Source organism: Coregonus lavaretus, assembly GCF_964263955.1.
Source record: "Coregonus lavaretus genome assembly, contig: HAP1_SCAFFOLD_2943, whole genome shotgun sequence".
In the NCBI taxonomy this organism is placed as follows: Eukaryota; Metazoa; Chordata; class Actinopteri; order Salmoniformes; family Salmonidae; genus Coregonus; species Coregonus lavaretus.
Window position 1 is genome coordinate 45,317 of NW_028156399.1, and position 23,434 is coordinate 68,750.

The window sequence follows — 23,434 nt, forward strand, 5'->3', positions numbered from 1 at the left end:
AGGTGTGGATGGTGTTTACTCATTGTTTAGTCAATGTGCTCCCCCATTGTTATAATTGGAATGTTCTGAAAACTTCCATGGCAGTTAATTCAACAGCGGGAAGTTAGCTAAATGAGTTGATGTGGTTACTAAAACAGCTGTACCTCGATTGGTAGTAGATATTTCCGTTCTTATTTCAGGTTTGAATAGCACAGAAATAGACCAAGATGTCATAACCTTTAACGTTACGTCTAACTTGTTGGGATAGTGGTGAAAGTAGCTGATTTGTGTCAAATGTTACATTGTTTACAGTGAATTTTGGAAGCCATGATGTCACAATGGGCCCTTTAGAATGTTGAGGAAATCCCATGAAAGTGGACGAGGACAAAAAGAGGAGAAGAGTAGCATGCTAAATAATAATAATAATAATAATAATAATAATAATAATAATAATAATAATAATAATAATAATAATAATAAAAAGTCAGAAGTATGACGAAGATTTAAAGTCGGGACTTTTGCTTCGCAAGTCCCACCAAATGATATTGTCTACACTTACACACATGCACACTTCCTCTCCTCTCTTTTCTCCTCTGTTTGACGGTCTGTTCAGGTCCTATTTATACCAAAATGCCATACTGCAATTAACATTTTTCGGGTTGACCACTTTTATGGCATGGTGAACCATTGGTAGAAAAATAGGATGGGGAGAGATACTTTAACACTGAACATGAAAAGAGACGGAGAGAAAGTGTTTACCGTAAGCAGGCTGAAATGCAGTGTTATTGACCTTTCATTGATGTTGCAGTATACCATTCTTCTATACTGCACCAGCTGTAGAGTCCCTTCTTTGTTACATTGACACTGTTTAAAAGGTGTTTGGTGAACATTAAATAATCAAACGTGTTATTAAATTGTATTTGTCACATGCGCCGAATACAACAGGTGTAGACCTTACAGTGAAATGCTTACTTATTAGCCCTTGACCAACAATGCAGTTTTAAGAAAAATAAGTGTTAAGTAAAAAATTACTAATAATTAAAGAGCAGCAGTAAAATAACAGTAGCGAGGCTATATACAGGGGGTACCGGTACAGAGTCAATGTGCGGGGGCACCGGTTAGTCAAGGTAATTGAGGTAATATGTACATGTAGGTATAGTTAAAGTGACTATGCATAGATAATAAACAGAGTAGCAGCAGCGTAAAAGAGGGGGATGGGGTGGGGGGACAATGCAAATAGTCTGGGTAGCCATTTGATTAGCTGTTCAGGAGTCTTATGGCTTCGGGGTAGAAGCTGTTAAGAAGCCTTTTGGACCTAGACTTGGCGCTCCGGTACCGCTTGCCGTACGGTAGCAGAGAGAACAGTCTATGACTAGGGTGGCTGGAGTCTTTGACAATTTTTAGGGCCTTCCTCTGACACCGCCTGGTATAGAGGTCCTGGATGGCAGGAAGCTTGGCCCCAGTGATGTACTGGGCCGTACGCACTACCCTCTGTAGTGCCTTGCGGTCGGAGGCCGAGCAGTTCCCATACCAGGCAGGGATGCAACCAGTCAGGATGCTCTCGATGGTGCAACTGTATAACTTTTTGAGGATCTGAGGACCCTTGCCAAATCTTTTCAGTCTCCTGAGGGGGAATAGGCTTTGTTGTGCCCTCTTCATGACTGTCTTGGTGTGTTTGGACCATGATAGTTCGTTGGTGATGTGGACACCAAGGAAGTTGAAGCTCTCAACCTGCTCCACTACAGCCCCGTCGATGAGAATGGGGGCGTGCTCGGTCCTTCTTTTCCTGTAGTCCAAAATCATCTCCTTCGTCTTGATCACGTTGAGGGAGAGGTTGTTGTCCTGGCACCACACGGCCAGGTCTCTGACCTCCTCCCTATAGGCTGTCTCATCGTTGTTGGTGATCAGTCCTACCACTGTTGTGTCGTCGGCAAACTTAAAGATGGTGTTGGAGTCGTGCCTGGCCATGCAGTCATAGGTGAACTGGGAGTACAGGAGGGGACTGAGCACGCACCCCTGAGGGGCCCCCGTGTTGAGGATCAGCGTGGCAGATTTGGTGTTACCTAACCTTACCACCTGGGGGCGGCCCGTCAAGAAGACCAGGATCCAGTTGCAGAGGGAGGTGTTTAGTCCCAGGGTCCTTAGCTTAGTGATGAGCTTTGAGGGCACTATGGTGTTGAACGCTGAGCTGTAGTCAATGAATAGTATTCTCACATAGGTGTTCCTTTGTCCAGGTGGGAAAGGGCAGTGTGGAGCGCAATAGAGATTGCATCATCTGTGGATCTGTTGGGGCGGTATGCAAATTGGAGTGGGTCTAGGGTTTCTGGGATAATGGTGTTGATGGTGTTGATGTGAGCCATGACCAGCCTTCCAAAGCACTTCATGGCTACAGATGTGTAGTCATTTAGGCAGGTTACCTTAGTGTTCTTGGGCACAGGGACTATGGTGGTCTGCTTGAAACATGTTGGTATTATAGACTCAGTCAGGGACAAGTTGAAAATGTCAGTGAAGACACTTGCCAGTTGGTAATCCATCCTGGTAATTCGTCTGGCCCTGCAGCCTTTTGAATGTTGACCTGTTTAAAGGTCTTACTCACATCGACTACGGAGAGCGTGATCACACAGTCGTCCGGAACAGCTGGTGCTCTCATGCATGCTTCAGTGTTGCTTGCCTCGAAGCGAGCATAGAAGTGATTTAGCTCTTCTGGTAGGCTCGTGTCACTGGGCAGCTCGCGGCTGTGCTTCCCTTTGTAGTCTGTAATAGTTTTCAAGCCCTGCCACATCCGACGAGCGTCAGAGCCGGTGTAGTACGATTCAATCTTAGTCCTGTATTGACGCTTTGCCTGTTTGATGGTTCGTCTGAGGGCATAGCTGGATTTCTTATAAGCGTCCGGGTTAGAGTCCCGCTCCTTAAAAGCGGCAGCTCTACCCTTTAGCTCAGTGCGGATGTTGCCTGTAATCCACTAGTAATAACCATAACAAGAGAAATGATTCCACTAGTAATAACCATAACAAGAGAAATGATTCCACTAGTAATAACCATAACAAGAGAAATGATTCCACTGGTAATAACCATAACAAGAGAAATGATTCCACTGGTAATAACCATAACAAGAGAAATGATTCCACTGGTAATAACCATACCAGGAGACATTTGGGGTGTATTTTATGAGGCTGATTTCCACTTCGATGTTGGCCACTGTTATACGTCCACTTTTTATATGGCCACCATCAAGCCATTACATCACAATTACATGGTTGATAGTGGTGGTTCAGCTGCTACAGATACAGAGTTATAGTCTCTTTGATCTGTCTGACTTGGCAGGACGCCTCAGATCTCATAGATTAAGTCTGATAGCGTCTTCCAGTTCATCTGTCAGGACACAGATTCAAATGACACATCAACACCAGGAACAAATAGCTCATTAGAATCTGCTGCTCTGCATATGGGACTAGTATGGAGGGACATGGGCTGCATCCCAACTAGCAAATAGCTCATTAGAATCTGCTGCTCTGCATATGGGACTAGTATGGAGGGACATGGGCTGCATCCCAACTAGCAAATAGCTCATTAGAATCTGCTGCTCTGCATATGGGACTAGTATGGAGGGACATGGGGTGCATCCCAACTAGCAAATAGCTCATTAGAATCTGCTGCTCTGCATATGGGACTAGTATGGAGGGACATGGGGTGCATCCCAACTAGCAAATAGCTCATTAGAATCTGCTGCTCTGCATATGGGACTAGTATGGAGGGACATGGGCTGCATCCCAACTAGCAAATAGCTCATTAGAATCTGCTGCTCTGCATATGGGACTAGTATGGAGGGACATGGGGTGCATCCCAACTAGCAAATAGCTCATTAGAATCTGCTGCTCTGCATATGGGACTAGTATGGAGGGACATGGGGTGCATCCCAACTAGCACCTTATTCCCTACATAGTGAACTACTTTTGACCAGAGCCTTATGCCCACCATCTCAGTCTGATAGAGCCTTATGCCCACCATCTCAGTCTGATAGAGCCTTATGCCCACCATCTCAGTCTGATAGAGCCTTATGCCCACCATCGCAGTCTGATAGAGCCTTATGCCCACCATCTCAGTCTGATAGAGCCTTATGCCCACCATCTCAGTCTGATAGAGCCTTATGCCCACCATCTCAGTCTGATAGAGCCTTCCAGTTGTCTCATAGTCTGATAGAGCCTTCCAGTTGTCTCATAGTCTGATAGAGCCTTCCAGTTATAATAATAATAATATGCCATTTAGCAGACAGACACAACGTCCCCTACCCCCTCCAGCACAGACACAATGTCCCCTACCCCCTCCAGCACAGACACAATGTCCCCTACCCCCTCCAGCACAGACACAATGTCCCCTACCCCCTCCAGCACAGACACAATGTCCCCTACCCCCTCCAGACACAACATCCCCTACCCCCTCCAGCACAGACACAATGTCCCCTACCCCCTCCAGCACAGACACAATGTCCCCTACCCCCTCCAGACACAATGTCCCCTACCCCCTCCAGACACAGACACAATGTCCCCTACCCCCTCCAGCACAGACACAATGTCCCCTACCCCCTCCAGCACAGACACAATGTCCCCTACCCCCTCCAGCACAGACACAATGTCCCCTACCCCCTCCAGCACAGACACAATGTCCCCTACCCCCTCCAGCACAGACACAATGTCCCCTAGCCCCTCCAGCACAGACACAATGTCCCCTACCCCCTCCAGCACAGACACAATGTCCCCTACCCCCTCCAGCACAGACACAATGCTTGAGACCAACCTAATAATTCATCTCAGGAGCGGGAACCGCTTTCTCCTCCATATTAAACATGTATAAAGAAGGACACCAATGCAAATATTTTCACAGTGGCAAACGAAGCCAGACACACAGGTGCATTGCAGCAGGAGCAGAGCAGAGCGGAGAGAGTCGAGCAGCGAGGACGGACTGACTGAAGGAGGAGGACTGGAGGCAATATGGTTTTGGCACAACGTGATTTTTCTTTCAGCGCCAAAAATCCTTCAAGTTCAATGTTTCATAGTCGCAAACACACATAGCTAGGATCCCACTAGCACGCAGGCTAGCTACCTGAGCCTCTACGTTACACAGCTAGGATCCCACTAGCACGCAGGCTAGCTACCTGAGCCTCTACGTTACACAGCTAGGATCCCACTAGCACGCAGACTAGCTACCTGAGCCTCTACGTTACACAGCTAGGATCCCACTAGCACGCAGGCTAGCTACCTGAGCCTCTACGTTACACAGCTAGGATCCCACTAGCACGCAGACTAGCTACCTGAGCCTCTACGTTACACAGCTAGGATCCCACTAGCACGCAGGCTAGCTACCTGAGCCTCTACGTTACACAGCTAGGATCCCACTAGCACGCAGGCTAGCTACCTGAGCCTCTACGTTACACAGCCCTCTGTATGTTCAGCTTACCCTGCAAAGAGGATGGTCAGGACCATCTGTGCCTGGTTGTTCAGATCTCATTGACTGAATGAGAAACAATGGAACCTGTGTTTAGAGACCTATAGGAACCACTATACACATCAGATCAATGCATCTCATCCATCAAGAGTGACACAGACATTTACAGTAGGTTGACTCCTGCCTTTTAAGACTTTTGACACACTGACCGACAGAGGGTTGAAAAGTAAACCAAGTCAATCATCACCTGCATGAGAGAGAGAGAGAGAGAGAGAGAGAGAGAGAGAGAGAGAGAGAGAGAGAGAGAGAGAGAGAGAGAGAGAGAGAGAGAGAGAGAGAGAGAGAGAGAGAGAGAGAGAGAGAGAGAGAGAGAGAGAGAGAGAGAGAGAGAGAGAGAGAGAGAGAGAGAGAGAGAGAGAGAGAGAGAGAGAGAGAGAGAGAGAGAGAGAGAGAGTGAGTGAGTGAGAGAGAGAGAGAGAGAGAGAGAGAGCAGAGAGAGAGAGAGAGAGAGAGAGAGAGAGAGGGGGAGAGAGAGAGAGAGAGAGAGAGAGAGACACTAATCCCCTCTGTCTGTCCACCACAGTCAGTGGAATTCTCAAATTGGGGGATAGTCTTCTGTTAACAAGGAAAGGCACTCCAGTCCAAGACCGGTGTCTGTCCTGGGCTCTGCGCTGTGTTCCTGGGCTGTGGTACGGTGCAGCGTGGTTGGTCAGGAGGGTTGTGGAGGGATGTGGAGGGTTAGGAAGGTTGTGGAGTGTTAGGAGGGATGTGGAGGGTTAGGAGGGTTGTGGAGGGTTAGGAGGGATGTGGAGGGTTAGGAGGGATGTGGAGGGTTAGGAGGGATGTGGAGGGTTAGGAGGGATGTGGAGGGTTAGGAGGGTTGTGGAGGGTTAGGAGGGTTGTGGAGGGTTAGGAGGGTTGTGGAGGGTTAGGAGGGATGTAGAGGGTTAGGAGGGATGTGGAGGGTTAGGAGGGATGTGGAGGGTTAGGAGGGATGTAGAGGGTTAGGAGGGATGTGGAGGGTTAGGAGGGATGTGGGGGGTTAGGAGGGATGTGGAGGGTTAGGAGGGGTGTGGGGGGTTAGGAGGGATGTAGAGGGTTAGGAGGGATGTGGAGGGTTAGGAGGGATGTGGAGGGTTAGGAGGGATGTGGAGGGTTAGGAGGGATGTGGGGGGTTAGGAGGGATGTGGAGGGTTGTTGAGGGATGTGGAGGGTTAGGAGGGTTGTGGAGGGTTAGGAGGGATGTGGAGGGTTAGGAGGGTTGTGGAGGGTTAGGAGGGATGTGGAGGGTTAGGAGGGATGTGGAGGGTTAGGAGGGATGTGGAGGGTTAGGAGGGATGTGGGGGGTTAGGAGGGATGTGGAGGGATGTGGAGGGTTAGGAGGGATATGGGGGGTTAGGAGGGATGTGGAGGGTTGTGGAGGGATGTGGAGGGTTAGGAGGGATGTGGGGGGTTAGGAGGGATATGGAGGGTTAGGAGGGATGTGGAGGGTTAGGAGGGATGTGGGGGGTTAGGAGGGATGTGGAGGGTTAGGAGTGTTGTGGAGGGTTATGAGGGATGTGGAGGGTTAGGAGGGATGTGGAGGGTTAGGAGGGTTGTGGAGGGTTAGGAGGGATGTGGAGGGTTAGGAGGGATGTGGAGGGTTAGGAGGGATGTGGAGGGTTAGGAGGGATGTGGAGGGTTAGGAGTGATATGGGGGGTTAGGAGGGATGTGGAGGGTTAGGAGGGATGTGGAGAGTGTGGAGGGTTAGGAGGGTTGTGGAGGGTTGGGAGGGTGTTGAGTATTATGAGGGTTGTGGGGGTTTAAAGGGTTGTGGAGGGTTGGGAGAGTTGTGGAAGATTGGGGAGCGTGGAGGGTCAGGAGGATAGTGGAGGGTTAGGAGGGTTGGGAGAGTGTGGAGGGTTAGGAGGGTTGTGGAGGGTTGGGAGGGTGTGGAGGGTTAGGAGGGTTGTGGCTGGTTGGGAGGGTGTTGAGGGTTAGGAGGGTTGTGGAGGGTTGGAAAGTGTTAAGGGTTAGAAGGGTTGGGAGAGTGTGGAGGGATAGGAGGGTTGTGGCTGGTTGGGAGAGTGTTGAGGGTTAGGAGGGTTGTGGAGGGTTGGGAGAGTGTTGAGGGTTAGGAAGGTTGTGGAGGGTTGGGAGAGTGTGGAGGGTTAGGAGGGTTGTGGAGGGTTGGGAGAGTGTTGAGGGTTAGGAAGGTTGTGGAGGGTTGGGAGAGTGTGGAGGGTTAGGAGGGTTGTGGAGGGTTGGGAGAGTGTTGAGGGTTAGGAGGGTTGTGGAGGGTTGGGAGAGTGTGGAGGGTTAGGAGGGTTGTGGATGGTTGGGAGAGTGTTGAGGGTTAGGAAGGTTGTGGAGGGTTGGGAGAGTGTGGAGGGTTAGGAAGGTTGTGGAGGGTTGGGAGAGTGTGGAGGGTTAGGAAGGTTGTGGAGGGTTGGGAGAGTGTGGAGGGTTAGGAAGGTTGTGGAGGGTTGGGAGAGTGTTGAGGGTTAGGAGGGTTGGGAGAGGTTGGTTCCACCACATGTACTGTATGTCATTGGGACCATATGGAAAGGCTGTTTTTCTATTTCTGTTGAACTGGTCATTGATGCAGAGAGTAGAGGAACAATAGAGGACCTGGTCATTGATGTACCCCCTGTATATAGCCTCTGTACCGGTACCCCCTGTATATAGCCTCTGTACCGGTACCCCCTGTATATAGCCTCTGTACCGGTACCCCCTGTATATAGCCTCTGTACCGGTACCCCCTGTATATAGCCTCTGTACCGGTACCCCCTGTATATAGACTCTGTACCGGTACCCCCTGTATATAGCCTCTGTACCGGTACCCCCTGTATATAGACTCTGTACCGGTACCCCCTGTATATAGCCTCTGTACCGGTACCCCCTGTATATAGACTCTGTACCGGTACCCCCTGTATATAGCCTCTGTACCGGTACCCCCTGTATATAGCCTCTGTACCGGTAACCCCTGTATATAGACTCTGTACCGGTACCCCCTGTATATAGCCTCTGTACCGGTACCCCTGTATATAGACTCTGTACCGGAACCCCTTGTATACTCCTGAGTGCCGCAGTGGTCTAAGGCACTGCCTCGCAGTGCTAACTGTGCCACTAGAGATCCTGGTTCGAATCCAGGCTCTGTCGCAGACGGCCGCGACCGGGAGACTCATGGGGCGGCGCACAATTGGCCCAGCGTCGTCCAGGGTAGGGGAGGGAATGGCCGGCAGGGATGTAGCTCAGCTGATAGAGCATGGCGTTTGCAACGCCAGGGTTGTGGGTTCGATCCCCACGGGGGGTCAGTATAAAAAAATATATAAAAAAAAGATGTATTCACTAACTGTTAGTTGCACTGGATAAGAGCGTCTGCTAAATGACTAAAATGTAAATGTATATAGCCTCTGTACCGGTACCCACTGTATATAGACTCTGTACCGGTACCCCCTGTATATAGCCTCTGTACCGGTACCCCCTGTATATAGACTCTGTACCGGTACCCCCTGTATATAGACTCTGTACTGGTACCCCCTGTATATAGCCTCTGTACCCCCTGTATATAGCCTCTGTACCGGTACCCCCTGTATATAGACTCTGTACCGGTACCCCCTGTATATAGACTCTGTACAGGTACCCCCTGTATATAGCCTCTGTACCGGTACCCCCTGTATATAGCCTCTGTCCCGGTACCCCCTGTATATAGCCTCTGTACCGGTACCCCCTGTATATAGCCTCTGTACCGGTACCCCCTGTATATAGCCTCTGTACCGGTACCCCCTGTATATAGCCTCTGTACCGGTACCCCCTGTATATAGCCTCTGTACCGGTACCCCCTGTATATAGACTCTGTACTGGTACCCCCTGTATATAGCCTCTGTACTGGTACCCCCTGTATATAGACTCTGTACCGGTACCCCCTGTATATAGACTCTGTACCGGTACCCCCTGTATATAGACTCTGTACCGGTACCCCCTGTATATAGCCTCTGTACCGGTACCCCCTGTATATAGACTCTGTACCGGTACCCCCTGTATATAGACTCTGTACCGGTACCCCCTGTATATAGCCTCTGTACCGGTACCCCCTGTATATAGACTCTGTACCGGTACCCCCTGTATATAGACTCTGTACCGGTACCCCCTGTATATAGCCTCTGTACCGGTACCCCCTGTATATAGACTCTGTACCGGTACCCCCTGTATATAGACTCTGTACCGGTACCCCCTGTATATAGCCTCTGTACCGGTACCCCCTGTATATAGCCTCTGTACCGGTACCCCCTGTATATAGCCTCTGTACCGGTACCCCCTGTATATAGCCTCTGTACCGGTACCCCCTGTATATAGCCTCAGTACCGGTACCACCTGTATATAGCCTCAGTACCGGTACCACCTGTATATAGCCTCAGTACCGGTACCACCTGTATATAGCCTCTGTACCGGTACCCCCTGTATATAGACTCTGTACAGGTACCCCCTGTATATAGCCTCTGTACCGGTACCCCCTGTAAATAGCCGGTACCCCCTGTATATAGCCTCTGTACCGGTACCCCCTGTATATAGACTCTGTACCGGTACCCCCTGTATATAGCCTCTGTACCGGTACCCCCTGTATATAGTCTCTGTACCGGGACCACCCATACACAAAAATGTATGCACGCATGACTGTAAGTCGCTTTGGATAAAAGCGTCTGCTAAATGGCATATTATTATTATTATTATTATTTATATAGACTCTGTACCGGTACCCCCTGTATATAGCCTCTGTACCGGTACCCCCTGTATATAGCCTCTGTACCGGTACCCCCTGTATATAGCCTCTGTACCGGTACCCCCTGTATATAGCCTCTGTACCGGTACCCCCTGTATATAGCCTCAGTACCGATACCACCTGTATATAGCCTCAGTACCGGTACCACCTGTATATAGCCTCTGTACCGGTACCCCCTGTACATAGACTCTGTACCGGTAACCCCTGTATATAGCCTCTGTACCGGTAACCCCTGTATATAGCCTCTGTACCGGTACCCCCTGTATATAGCCTCTGTACCGGTACCCCCTGTATATAGCCTCTGTACCGGTACCCCCTGTATATAGCCTCTGTACCGGTACCCCCTGTATATAGCCTCTGTACCCCCTGTATATAGCCTCTGTACCGGTACCCCCTGTATATAGCCTCTGTACCGGTACCCCCTGTATATAGCCTCTGTACCGGTACCCCCTGTATATAGCCTCTGTACCGGTACCCCCTGTATATAGCCGGTACCCCCTGTATATAGCCTCTGTACCGGTACCCCCTGTATATAGCCTCTGTACCGGTACCCCCTGTATATAGCCTCTGTACCGGTACCCCCTGTATATAGACTCTGTACCGGTACCCCCTGTATATAGCCTCTGTACCGGTACCCCCTGTATATAGCCTCTGTACCGGTACCCCCTGTATATAGCCTCTGTACCGGTACCACCTGTATATAGCCTCTGTACCGGTACCCCCTGTATATAGACTCTGTACCGGTACCCCCTGTATATAGCCTCTGTACCGGTACCCCCTGTTTATAGCCTCTGTACCGGTACCCCCTGTATATAGCCTCAGTACCGGTACCACCTGTATATAGCCTCAGTACCGGTACCACCTGTATATAGCCTCAGTACCGGTACCACCTGTATATAGCCTCTGTACCGGTACCCCCTGTATATAGACTCTGTACCGGTACCCCCTGTATATAGCCTCTGTACCGGTACCCCCTGTATATAGCCGGTACCCCCTGTATATAGCCTCTGTACCCCCTGTATATAGCCTCTGTACCGGTACCCCCTGTATATAGCCTCTGTACCGGTACCCCCTGTATATAGCCTCTGTACCGGTACCCCCTGTATATAGCCTCTGTACCGGTACCCCCTGTATATAGCCTCTGTACCGGTACCCCCTGTATATAGCCTCTGTACCGGTACCCCCTGTATATAGCCGGTACCCCCTGTATATAGCCGGTACCCCCTGTATATAGCCGGTACCCCCTGTATATAGCCGGTACCCCCTGTATATAGCCTCTGTACCAGTACCCCCTGTATATAGCCTCTGTACCCCCTGTATATAGCCTCTGTACCGGTACCCCCTGTATATAGCCTCTGTACCGGTACCCCCTGTATATAGCCTCTGTACCGGTACCCCCTGTATATAGCCGGTACCCCCTGTATATAGCCTCTGTACCGGTACCCCCTGTATATAGCCTCTGTACCGGTACCCCCTGTATATAGCCTCTGTACCGGTACCCCCTGTATATAGACTCTGTACCGGTACCCCCTGTATATAGCCTCTGTACCGGTACCCCCTGTATATAGCCTCTGTACCGGTACCCCCTGTATATAGCCGGTACCCCCTGTATATAGCCGGTACCCCCTGTATATAGCCGGTACCCCCTGTATATAGCCGGTACCCCCTGTATATAGCCGGTACCCCCTGTATATAGCCGGTACCCCCTGTATATAGCCTCTGTACCGGTACCCCCTGTATATAGCCTCTGTACCCCCTGTATATAGCCTCTGTACCGGTACCCCCTGTATATAGCCTCTGTACCGGTACCCCCTGTATATAGCCTCTGTACCGGTACCCCCTGTATATAGCCGGTACCCCCTGTATATAGCCTCTGTACCGGTACCCCCTGTATATAGCCTCTGTACCGGTACCCCCTGTATATAGCCTCTGTACCGGTACCCCCTGTATATAGACTCTGTACCGGTACCCCCTGTATATAGCCTCTGTACCGGTACCCCCTGTATATAGCCGGTACCCCCTGTATATAGCCGGTACCCCCTGTATATAGCCGGTACCCCCTGTATATAGCCGGTACCCCCTGTATATAGCCGGTACCCCCTGTATATAGCCGGTATCCCCTGTATATAGCCTCTGTACCGGTACCCCCTGTATATAGCCTCTGTACTGGTACCCCCTGTATATAGCCTCTGTACCGGTACCCCCTGTATATAGCCTCTGTACCGGTACCCCCTGTATATAGCCTCTGTACCGGTACCCCCTGTATATAGCCTCTGTACCGGTACCCCCTGTATATAGCCTCTGTACTGGTACCCCCTGTATATAGCCTCTGTACCGGTACCCCCTGTATATAGCCTCTGTACCGGTACCCCCTGTATATAGCCTCTGTACCGGTACCCCCTGTATATAGCCTCTGTACCGGTACCCCCTGTATATAGCCTCTGTACTGGTACCCCCTGTATATAGCCTCTGTACCGGTACCCCCTGTATATAGCCTCTGTACCGGTACCCCCTGTATATAGCCTCTGTACCGGTACCCCCTGTATATAGACTCTGTACCGGTACCCCCTGTATATAGCCTCTGTACCGGTACCCCCTGTATATAGCCTCTGTACCGGTACCCCCTGTATATAGCCTCTGTACCGGTACCCCCTGTATATAGCCTCTGTACCGGTACCCCCTGTATATAGCCTCTGTACTGGTACCCCCTGTATATAGCCTCTGTACCGGTACCCCCTGTATATAGCCTCCCTACTGTTATTTTACTTGTATTTGTTATTTTTTACTTAACTATTTTTTACTTAACACATTTTTTATTTTCTTAAAAACTGCATTGTTGGTTAAGGGCTTGTAAGTAAGCATTTCACTGTAAGGTCTACACCTGTTGTATTCGGCGCATGTGGCAAATACAATTTGATTTGGTTTTGATTTTATTTGATTTGTGATTTGATTGCCGTTACCGCAGTTCCACCTCTCATAGTGTAAACATTCTACAAGTCAAGTTCAGTGCGATAATCTGCGGTGGTTTGAATCCCGGCCAAAGTTGAAAGTTCATGGGTTGACCTATTGTTAATGTTCTGTATTGTTGTCATGTCTGACAAGTGTGCTAAGCTAAGGGGAAACCCACGCCTTCTTTCCTCTCCAGGTGTGTTTGTCCTCCAGGGGTTTCTAGCGTATCTCTGAGATGTAGAGAATGTCAGCGTGTGAGGAGACAGAACATGTGGAATGTAGGGAGGGTTCTGGGTTCTGCTTCCAATAGTTACCTGCTGCCAGGTGTGTGTGTGTGTGTGTGTGTGTGTGTGTGTGTGTGTGTGTGTGTGTGTGTGTGTGTGTGTGTGTGTGTGTGAGTGTGTGCTTCCCTCAAGGACAGACATTGGTTCCAGCAGACATCCCTGATGTGTTCAATCCAATTAGGATATTGGAAAACATTGAAATAACACGACAAGGGAAAGGTTATTCTGTGTGACGGGGAGGGTTGGTGCCCCGACAGCGTCCAAGCCACAACCACTGACACTGGACTTTGACCACAGAGTCTTTCTTTAGCTAAAACCCTGTCCCAACCCATCGACTGGCCTCTCACATCAACTCACATCAACGTTGTGGATCTTCAACACCAGACAAAGACATTTCCTCACCCTTCCAACCTTATCCTGATAGCTCCAGGCCCCTCTAACCAACATGGCGGTTTTACACTATTACAATAAGAAATGGGTTCACCTTAAATCTGTAGGTCTTGGCAACAGCCTCTTCTTGCCGTTGAAGTATGGATCAAATCCCTCTGTCTTCAGTCTGTGGGAGTAGTCGATATATCCAGAGATCTCCTGTCCAAGAGCGTTACGGTCCCTTATGAAAATAATAGACTGGAGGAAAGAGAGGAGGAAACAGTGTGTAAATGATCAGGAGAGAAAGAGAGGAGTGATATGATATCAATAATTAATTATGGGGAGATAGAGGGGTATAGGTTACTGTTCCTCTACTCCCACTATGGCACATGTTGCTCTATGACTCAAACCAGAGTCTATATAACTACAACTGGTGTGAGTGTGTGTGTGTGTGTGTGTGTGTGTGTGTGTGTGTGTGTGTGTGTTTGTAGGCCATGGGTGAGTGTGTTTGCTGGTGTGAGCCTGTGTGTGAGGGGTCGCGTGAGTTGGGCTGCCGACATAATCATCTACGCAGACGGTGTGTGGGACACAGGTCGAAAGAGATGTGATTTTACCTCTGGTCTATGATGAGTAACTGGCTTTGATTTGACTAGCTTTTCAGTTCTCCTCCAGGACACGTACACTAGTAACAGTAAAGGGATTCAACCAATCAGCACCATTAGGAGTTGTTTGAAGTCTAAAAGTAAAGGGCATTTCCATGGTAACGGAATTGCACTGAGACGCAGACTATTCACTTAAAATGTATGCCAAAAAAACATTCATTTAAAAGTTTAAAAACCATACAACTCTATGCACAAGGACTACTTTTAAATGAACAAGGACTACTTTTTAAATGAACATTTTACAAAAACAGATTTACTGAAAGAACTGTTCAGATGCAAAGTTTGGTAACAGAATCTTTGTAAAATCTCCCTCAGTTTTCTATGTGACCACGTTTTCCAAAAACTCTTAAATATCTGCTCCGAATTAAGATTCAAAGATGTCTGCAGAAAGAATGGGGTGTCGGCTATGACAAAATCTATTTTGGATATTGAACTACAGTAAGTGAAGTGAATTTACGGTAACAGAATTGCAGTAACAGAATTTCATCATGGGTCCCTGATCTGTACAACACAGAAATGCATAATGAAGATTTAAAAGTCGTGCTCTTCATGGGGATGTATCCTGAATAGGAACACAAAGGTAGAAATATACAATATCCTCATTTGCATATTTGGGTATTATTCTACACACTGGCTATTATTTTAATGAGCTCCGCCCCCAAACAAGACCAAATTGGGTTGGTCCGGACCAAATCTGAACCAATCATAGACGTCTATGTTTAACAAGTTTGGACATCAAAGTACAGCACAGCAAAGTACAAGAATCGGGTTCAGTACAGCATAGATAAGTAGAGTTCAGTACAGTAAAGTAGATTATAGTTCAGTACAGTAAAGTAGATTATAGTTCAGTACAGTAAAGTAGATTATAGTTCAGTACAGTAAAGTAGATTATAGTTCAGTACAGTACATGGGTGGTCCTGTGTAGCTCAAATGGGTGGTCCTCTGTAGCTCAATTGGTAGAGCACGGCGCTTGTAACGCCAGGGTAGTGGGTTCGATCCCAGGGACCACCCATACGTAAAAATGTATGAGCACATGACTGTATGTTGCTTTGGATAAAAGCGTCTGCTAAATGGCATATTTTAATTATTATTACAGTAGAGCTCAGTACAGTAAAGTAGATTATAGTTTAGTTCAGTACAGTTCAGGACAGTAAAGTAGATTATAGTTTAGTTCAGTACAGTTCAGTACAGTAAAGTAGATTATAGTTTAGTTCAGTACAGTAGAGTTCCGTTTCAGTAAAGTACAGTGCATTAGGAAAGTATTCAGACCCATTGACTTTTTCCACATTTTGTTACGTTACAGCCTTATTCTAAAATGTATTAAATACATTTGTTTTCCTCAATCTACACACAATACCCCATAATGACAAAGCGAAAACAGGTTTTTAGAAATGTTTGCCAATTTATCACAAATAAAACAGTAATACCTTATTTACATAAGTATTCAGACGCTTTGCTATGAGACTCGACATTGAGCTCAGGTGCATCCTGTTTCCATAGATCATCCTTGAGATGTTTCTACAACTTGATTGGAGTCCACCTGTGGTAAATTCAATTGATTGGACATGATTTGGAAAGGCACACACCTGTCTATATAAGGTCCCACAGTTGACAGTGCATGTCAGAGCAAAAACCAAATTCCAAATTCTTAGGATGGAAAATGGTTGAAAATGTACATGAGTGTGCAAAGCTGTCAGCAAGGCAAAGGGTGGCTATATTTTAATTTGTTTAACACTTTTTTGGTTACTACATGATTCCATATGTGTTATTTCATAGTTTTGATGTCTTCACTATTATTCTACAATGTAGAAAATAGTAAAAATAAAGAAAAACCCTGGAATGAGTAGGTGTGTCCAAACTTTTGACTGGTACTGTATCTATGCCTTAATTTCTAAAACAAAATGTCCTCTTAACTTTCATTTCACCCAATTTGACATGCTCCTATGAACTTCACATGGTGGTGCATCATGGGTCCTTTCACATGGAAACGACCTAAACTTAAACCACGTGTATGGTGGTGCATCATGGGTCCTTCTGTCTGTGTAGAACCTAAACAATGTAAACTCGATAAGAGATGATAAACTGACTCAGACTGGGAACATGAAAGGCTTGTGGTTGTCCATATACCTCCAGGTGACAGGAACATGAAAGGCTTGTGGTTTTCCATATACCTCCAGGTGACAGGAACATGAAAGGCTTGTGGTTGTCCATATACCTCCAGGTGACAGGAACATGAAAGGCTTGTGGTTGTCCATATACCTCCAGGTATATGATCTTCTCCAGTCCATTGGATGGTACAAATAACAATCAGTTGTTAACAGGTTGTTTTGTCTGCTTCCACCAGGATAAAAGGCTGCTAAATAAAACATGAAGAAGCTTTGGTGTCATCTGGCTCTTCTGTCTTCTGGGTACTCTTCTGTGTATGTGTGTGTGTGTGTGTGTGTGTGTGTGTGTGTGTGTGTGTGTGTGTGTGTGTGTGTATGCTAGCATCTGTGTAAGAGTATCCAGGCTGATTAGCTCAGCGGCTGATATCACATTTGTATGACTTTCAGGATTGACTGGGGCCATCTGTAGATCCCCTTACTATAGACACACAGTGTGAGAGGAGAGGAGAGGATGATGACATGCATACCCATAACATGATGCAGCCACCACCATGCTTGAAAATATGGAGAGTGTTATTCAGTGATGTGTTGTGTTGGATTTGCCCCAAACATAATGCTTTGAATTCAGGACATTAAGTTAATTGCTTTGTCACATTCTTTGCAGTTTTACTTTAGTTCCTTGTTGCAAACAGGATGCATGTTTTGGAATATTTTTACTCTGTACAGGCTTCCTTCTTTTCACTCTGTCATTTAGGTTATTATTGTGGAGTAACTACAATGTTGTTGATCCATCCTCAGTTTCTTCCTATTACAGCCATTAAACTCTGTAACTGTTTGAATCCCTAAGCAGTTTCCTTCCTCTCTGGCAACTGAGTTAGGGAAGATGCCTGTATCTTTGTAGTGTCTGGGTGTATTGATACACCATCCAAAGTGTAATTAATAACTTCACCATGCTAAAAGGGACATTCAATTTGTGCTTCTTTTATTTTTACCCACCTACCAAAAGGTGCCCTTTGCGAGGAATTGGAAAACCTCCCTCCCTCCCTCCCTCCCTCCCTCCCTCCCTCCCTCCCTCCCTCCCTCCCTCCCTCCCTCCCTCCCTCCCTCTCTATCTATCTATCTATCTATCTATCTATCTATCTATCTATCTATCTATCTATCTATCTATCTATCTATCTATCTATCTATCTATCTATCTATCTATCTATCTATCTATCTATCTATCTATCTATCTATCTATCTATCTATCTATCTATCTATCTATCTATCTATCTATCTATCTATCTATCTATCTATCTATCTATCTATCTATCTATCTATCTATCTATCTATCTATCTATCTATCTATCTATCTATCTATCTATCTATCTATTGGGACAGTGAAGCATTTGTCTTCTTTTGGCTCTGTACTCCAGCACTTTGGATTTGAGGTTAAAGTGCAGACTATCAGGTTTAATTTGAGGTATTTTCATCCATATCGGGTGAACAGTTTAGAAGTTACAGCACTTTTTGTAAATAAGAATAGAATGTTTCTAAACACTTCTACATTCATGTGGATGCTACCATGGTTATGGATAATCCTGAATGAATTGTGAATAATGATGAATGACAAAGTTAGACGCACAAATATCATACCCCCCAGAAATGCTAACCTCCCCTGTTCTTGTAATGGTGAGAGGTTAGCATGTCTTAGGGTATGATATTTGTAATGGTGAGCTGTTAGCATGTCTTGGGGTATGCTATTTGTAATGGTGAGAGGTTAGCATGTCTTGGGGTAGGATTTTTAAAATGCTGAGAGGTTAGCATGTCTTGGGGTATGATATTAGTAATGGTGAGAGGTTAGCATGTCTTGGGGTATGATATTAGTAATGCTGAGAGGTTAGCATGTCTTGGGGGATGATATTAGTAATGCTGAGAGGTTAGCATGTCTTGGGGGATGATATTAGTAATGGTGAGAGGTTAGCATGTCTTGGGGTATGATATTAGTAATGCTGAGAGGTTAGCATGTCTTGGGGTATGATATTAGTAATGGTGAGAGGTTAGCATGTCTTGGGGTATGATATTAGTAATGCTGAGAGGTTAGCATGTCTTGGGGGATGATATTAGTAATGGTGAGAGGTTAGCATGTCTTGGGGGATGATATTAGTAATGGTGAGAGGTTAGCATGTCTTGGGGGATGATAATAATTATAATAATAATTGGTCATTTAGCAGACGCTCTTATCCAGAGCGACTTACAGGAGCAATTAGGGTTAAGTGCCTTGCTCAAGGGCACATCGACAGATGTTTCACCTAGTGGGCTCGGGGATTAGAACCAGCGACCTTTCGGTTACTGGCACAATGCTCTTAACCACTAAGCTACCTGATATTAGTAATGGTGAGAGGTTAGCATGTCTTGGGGGATGATATTAGTAATGGTGAGAGGTTAGCATGTCTTGGGGGATGATATTAGTAATGGTGAGAGGTTAGCATGTCTTGGGGGATGATATTAGTAATGCTGAGAGGTTAGCATGTCTTGGGGGATGATATTAGTAATGCTGAGAGGTTAGCATGTCTTGGGGGATGATATTAGTAATGGTGAGAGGTTAGCATGTCTTGGGGGATGATATTAGTAATGGTGAGAGGTTAGCATGTCTTGGGGGATGATATTAGTAATGGTGAGAGGTTAGCATGTCTTGGGGGATGATATTAGTAATGGTGAGAGGTTAGCATGTCTTGGGGGATGATATTAGTAATGGTGAGAGGTTAGCATGTCTTGGGGGATGATATTAGTAATGGTGAGAGGTTAGCATGTCTTGGGGGATGATATTAGTAATGCTGAGAGGTTAGCATGTCTTGGGGGATGATATTAGTAATGGTGAGAAGTTAGCATGTCTTGGGGGATGATATTAGTAATGGTGAGAGGTTAGCATGTCTTGGGGGATGATATTAGTAATGGTGAGAAGTTAGCATGTCTTGGGGGATGATATTAGTAATGGTGAGAGGTTAGCATGTCTTGGGGGATGATATTAGTAATGGTGAGAGGTTAGCATGTCTTGGGGGATGATATTAGTAATGGTGAGAAGTTAGCATGTCTTGGGGGATGATATTAGTAATGGTGAGAGGTTAGCATGTCTTGGGGGATGATATTAGTAATGGTGAGAGGTTAGCATGTCTTGGGGGATGATATTAGTAATGGTGAGAGGTTAGCATGTCTTGGGGGATGATATTAGTAATGCTGAGAGGTTAGCATGTCTTGGGGGATGATATTAGTAATGGTGAGAGGTTAGCATGTCTTGGGGGATGATATTAGTAATGGTGAGAGGTTAGCATGTCTTGGGGGATGATATTAGTAATGGTGAGAGGTTAGCATGTCTTGGGGGATGATATTAGTAATGGTTAGCATGTCTTGGGGGTTGATATTAGTAATGGTGAGAGGTTAGCATGTCTTGGGGGTTGATATTAGTAATGGTGAGAAGTTAGCATGTCTTGGGGGTTGATATTAGTAATGGTGAGAGGTTAGCATGTCTTGGGGGATGATATTAGTAATGGTGAGAGGTTAGCATGTCTTGGGGGATGATATTAGTAATGGTGAGAGGTTAGCATGTCTTGGGGGATGATATTAGTAATGGTGAGAGGTTAGCATGTCTTGGGGGATGATATTAGTAATGGTGAGAGGTTAGCATGTCTTGGGGGATGATATTAGTAATGGTTAGCATGTCTTGGGGGTTGATATTAGTAATGGTGAGAGGTTAGCATGTCTTGGGGGATGATATTAGTAATGGTGAGAGGTTAGCATGTCTTGGGGGATGATATTAGTAATGGTGAGAGGTTAGCATGTCTTGGGGGATGATATTAGTAATGGTGAGAGGTTAGCATGTCTTGGGGGATGATATTTGTAAAGGTGAGAGGTTAGCATGTCTTGGGGGATGATATTAGTAATGGTGAGAGGTTAGCATGTCTTGGGGGATGATATTAGTAATGGTGAGAGGTTAGCATGTCTTGGGGGTTGATATTAGTAATGGTGAGAGGTTAGCATGTCTTGGGGGTTGATATTAGTAATGGTGAGAAGTTAGCATGTCTTGGGGGATGATATTAGTAATGGTGAGAGGTTAGCATGTCTTGGGGGATGATATTAGTAATGGTGAGAGGTTAGCATGTCTTGGGGGATGATATTAGTAATGGTGAGAGGTTAGCATGTCTTGGGGGATGATATTAGTAATGGTGAGAGGTTAGCATGTCTTGGGGGATGATATTAGTAATGGTGAGAGGTTAGCATGTCTTGGGGGATGATATTAGTAATGGTGAGAGGTTAGCATGTCTTGGGGGATGATATTAGTAATGGTGAGAGGTTAGCATGTCTTGGGGGATGATATTAGTAATGGTGAGAGGTTAGCATGTCTTGGGGGATGATATTAGTAATGGTGAGAGGTTAGCATGTCTTGGGGGATGATATTAGTAATGGTGAGAGGTTAGCATGTCTTGGGGGATGATATTAGTAATGGTGAGAGGTTAGCATGTCTTGGGGGATGATATTAGTAATGGTGAGAGGTTAGCATGTCTTGGGGGATGATATTAGTAATGGTGAGAGGTTAGCATGTCTTGGGGGATGATATTAGTAATGGTGAGAGGTTAGCATGTCTTGGGGGATGATATTAGTAATGGTGAGAGGTTAGCATGTCTTGGGGGATGATATTAGTAATGGTGAGAGGTTAGCATGTCTTGGGGGATGATATTAGTAATGGTGAGAGGTTAGCATGTCTTGGGGGATGATATTTGTGCGTCTGACTTTCTTACTCATCTTTATTCACGATTCATTCAGGATTATCCATAATCATGGCAGCATCCACATTAATGTAGAAGTGTTTAGAAACATTTATATTCTTATTTACAGTGAGGGAAAAAAGTATTTGATCCCCTGCTGATTTTGTACGTTTGCCCACTGACAAAGAAAGGATCAGTCTATAATTTTTAATGGTAGGTTTATTTGAACAGTGAGAGACAGAATAACAATAATAATAATAATAATATGCCACTTAGCAGACGCTTTTATCCAAAGCGACTTACAGTCATGCGTGCATACATTTTTGTGTATGGGTGGTCCCGGGGATCGAACCCACTACCTTGGCGTTACAAGCGCCGTGCTCTACCAGCTGAGCTACAGAGGACCACCAACATTTTTTATGAAGAACGCATGTCAAAAAATTTATAAATTGATTTGCATTTTAATGAGGGAAATAAGTATTTGACCCCCTCTCAATCAGAAAGATTTCTGGCTCCCAGGTGTCTTTTATACAGGTAACGAGCTGAGATTATGAGCACACTCTTAAAGGGAGTGCTCCTAATCTCAGCTTGTTACCTGTATAAAAGACACCTGTCCAAAGAAGCAATCAATCAATCAGATTCCAAACTCTCCACCATGGCCAAGACCAAAGAGCTCTCCAAAGATGTCAGGGACAAGATTGTAGACCTACACAAGGCTGGAATGGGCTACAAGACCATCGCCAAGCAGCTTGGTGAGAAGGTGACAACAGTTGGTGCTATTATTCGAAATGGAAGAAACACAAAACAACTGTCAATCTTCCTCGGCCTGGTGCTCCATGCAAGATCTCACCTCGTGGAGTTGCAATGATCATGAGAACGGTGAGGAATCAGTCCAGAACTACACGGGAGGAGCTTGTCAATGATCTCAAGGCAGCTGGGACCATAGTCACCAAGAAAACAATTGGTAACACACTACGCCGTGAAAGACTGAAATCCTGCAGCGCCCGCAAGGTCCCCCTGCTCAAGAAAGCACATATACAGGGCCATCTGAAGTTTGCCAATGAACATCTGAATGATTCAGAGGAGAACTTGGTGAAAGTGTTGTGGTCAGATGAGACCAAAATCGAGCTCTTTGGCATCAACTCAACTTGCCGTGTTTGGAGGAGGAGGAATGCTGCCCATGACCCCAAGAACACCATCCCCACCGTCAAACATGGAGGTGGAAACATTATGCTTTGGGGGTGTTTTTCTGCTAAGGGAACAGGACAACTTCACTGCATCAAAGGGACGATGGACGGGGCCATGTACCATCAAATCTTGGGTGAGAACCTCCTTCCCTCAGCCAGGGCATTGAAAATTAGTTGTGGATGGGTATTCCAGCATGACAATGACCCAAAACACACGGCCAAGGCAACAAAGGAGTGGCTCAAGAAGAAGCACATTAAGGTCCTGGAGTGGCCTAGCCAGTCTCCAGACCTTAATCCCATAGAAAATCTGTGGAGGGAGCTGAAGGTTCGAGTTGCCAAACGTCAGCCTCGAAACCTTAATGACTTGGAGAAGATCTGCAAAGAGGAGTGGAACAAAATCCCTCCTGAGATGTGTGCAAACCTGGTGGCCAACTACAAGAAACGTCTGACCTCTGTGATTGCCAACAAGGGTTTTGCCACCAAGTACTAAGTTATGTTTTGCAGAGGGGTCAAATACTTATTTCCCTCATTAAAATGCAAATCAATTTATAACATTTTTGACATGTGTTTTTCTGGATTTTTCTGTCTCTCACTGTTCAAATAAACCTACCATTAAAATTATAGACTGATCATGTCTTTGTCAGTGGGCAAACGTACAAAATCAGCAGGGGATCAAATATTTTTTTTTCCCTCAATGTACAATAAAAGTGACTCCAAAATGACACAATACATTATTTACCATTCAACTAGGTTAGCATTGCCACTTTCAAGGAGCGGGACTCTAATCCCGCTACATCCTCAGATGAACCATCAAACAGGCAAATACGGGACTAAAATGTAATCCTACTACACCGGCTCTGTCGCTGGTCGGATGTGGAGGGTTTGGGATTACAAAGGGAAGCCCAGCCGCGAGCTAACACCCCACTAACCTACTGTACAGCCAGATGTTGAT

The 23,434-nt window shown here is 46.3% G+C and overlaps 1 protein-coding gene across 1 annotated transcript in view; it reads right to left on the reverse strand.

Annotated features, from left to right (window-relative positions):
- cfap299 (cilia and flagella associated protein 299) overlaps nt 1–14,044 on the reverse strand; it is a gene marked incomplete at both ends in the record, with an annotated part of 37,244 nt that extends 23,200 nt beyond the window's left edge. The window contains one exon of the mRNA XM_084200408.1: nt 13,902–14,044. Coding sequence (XP_084056534.1) covers nt 13,902–14,044 — 143 coding nt within the window. The remainder of the gene's footprint in view (nt 1–13,901) is intronic.
- Nucleotides 14,045–23,434: the final 9,390 nt, after the last annotated feature.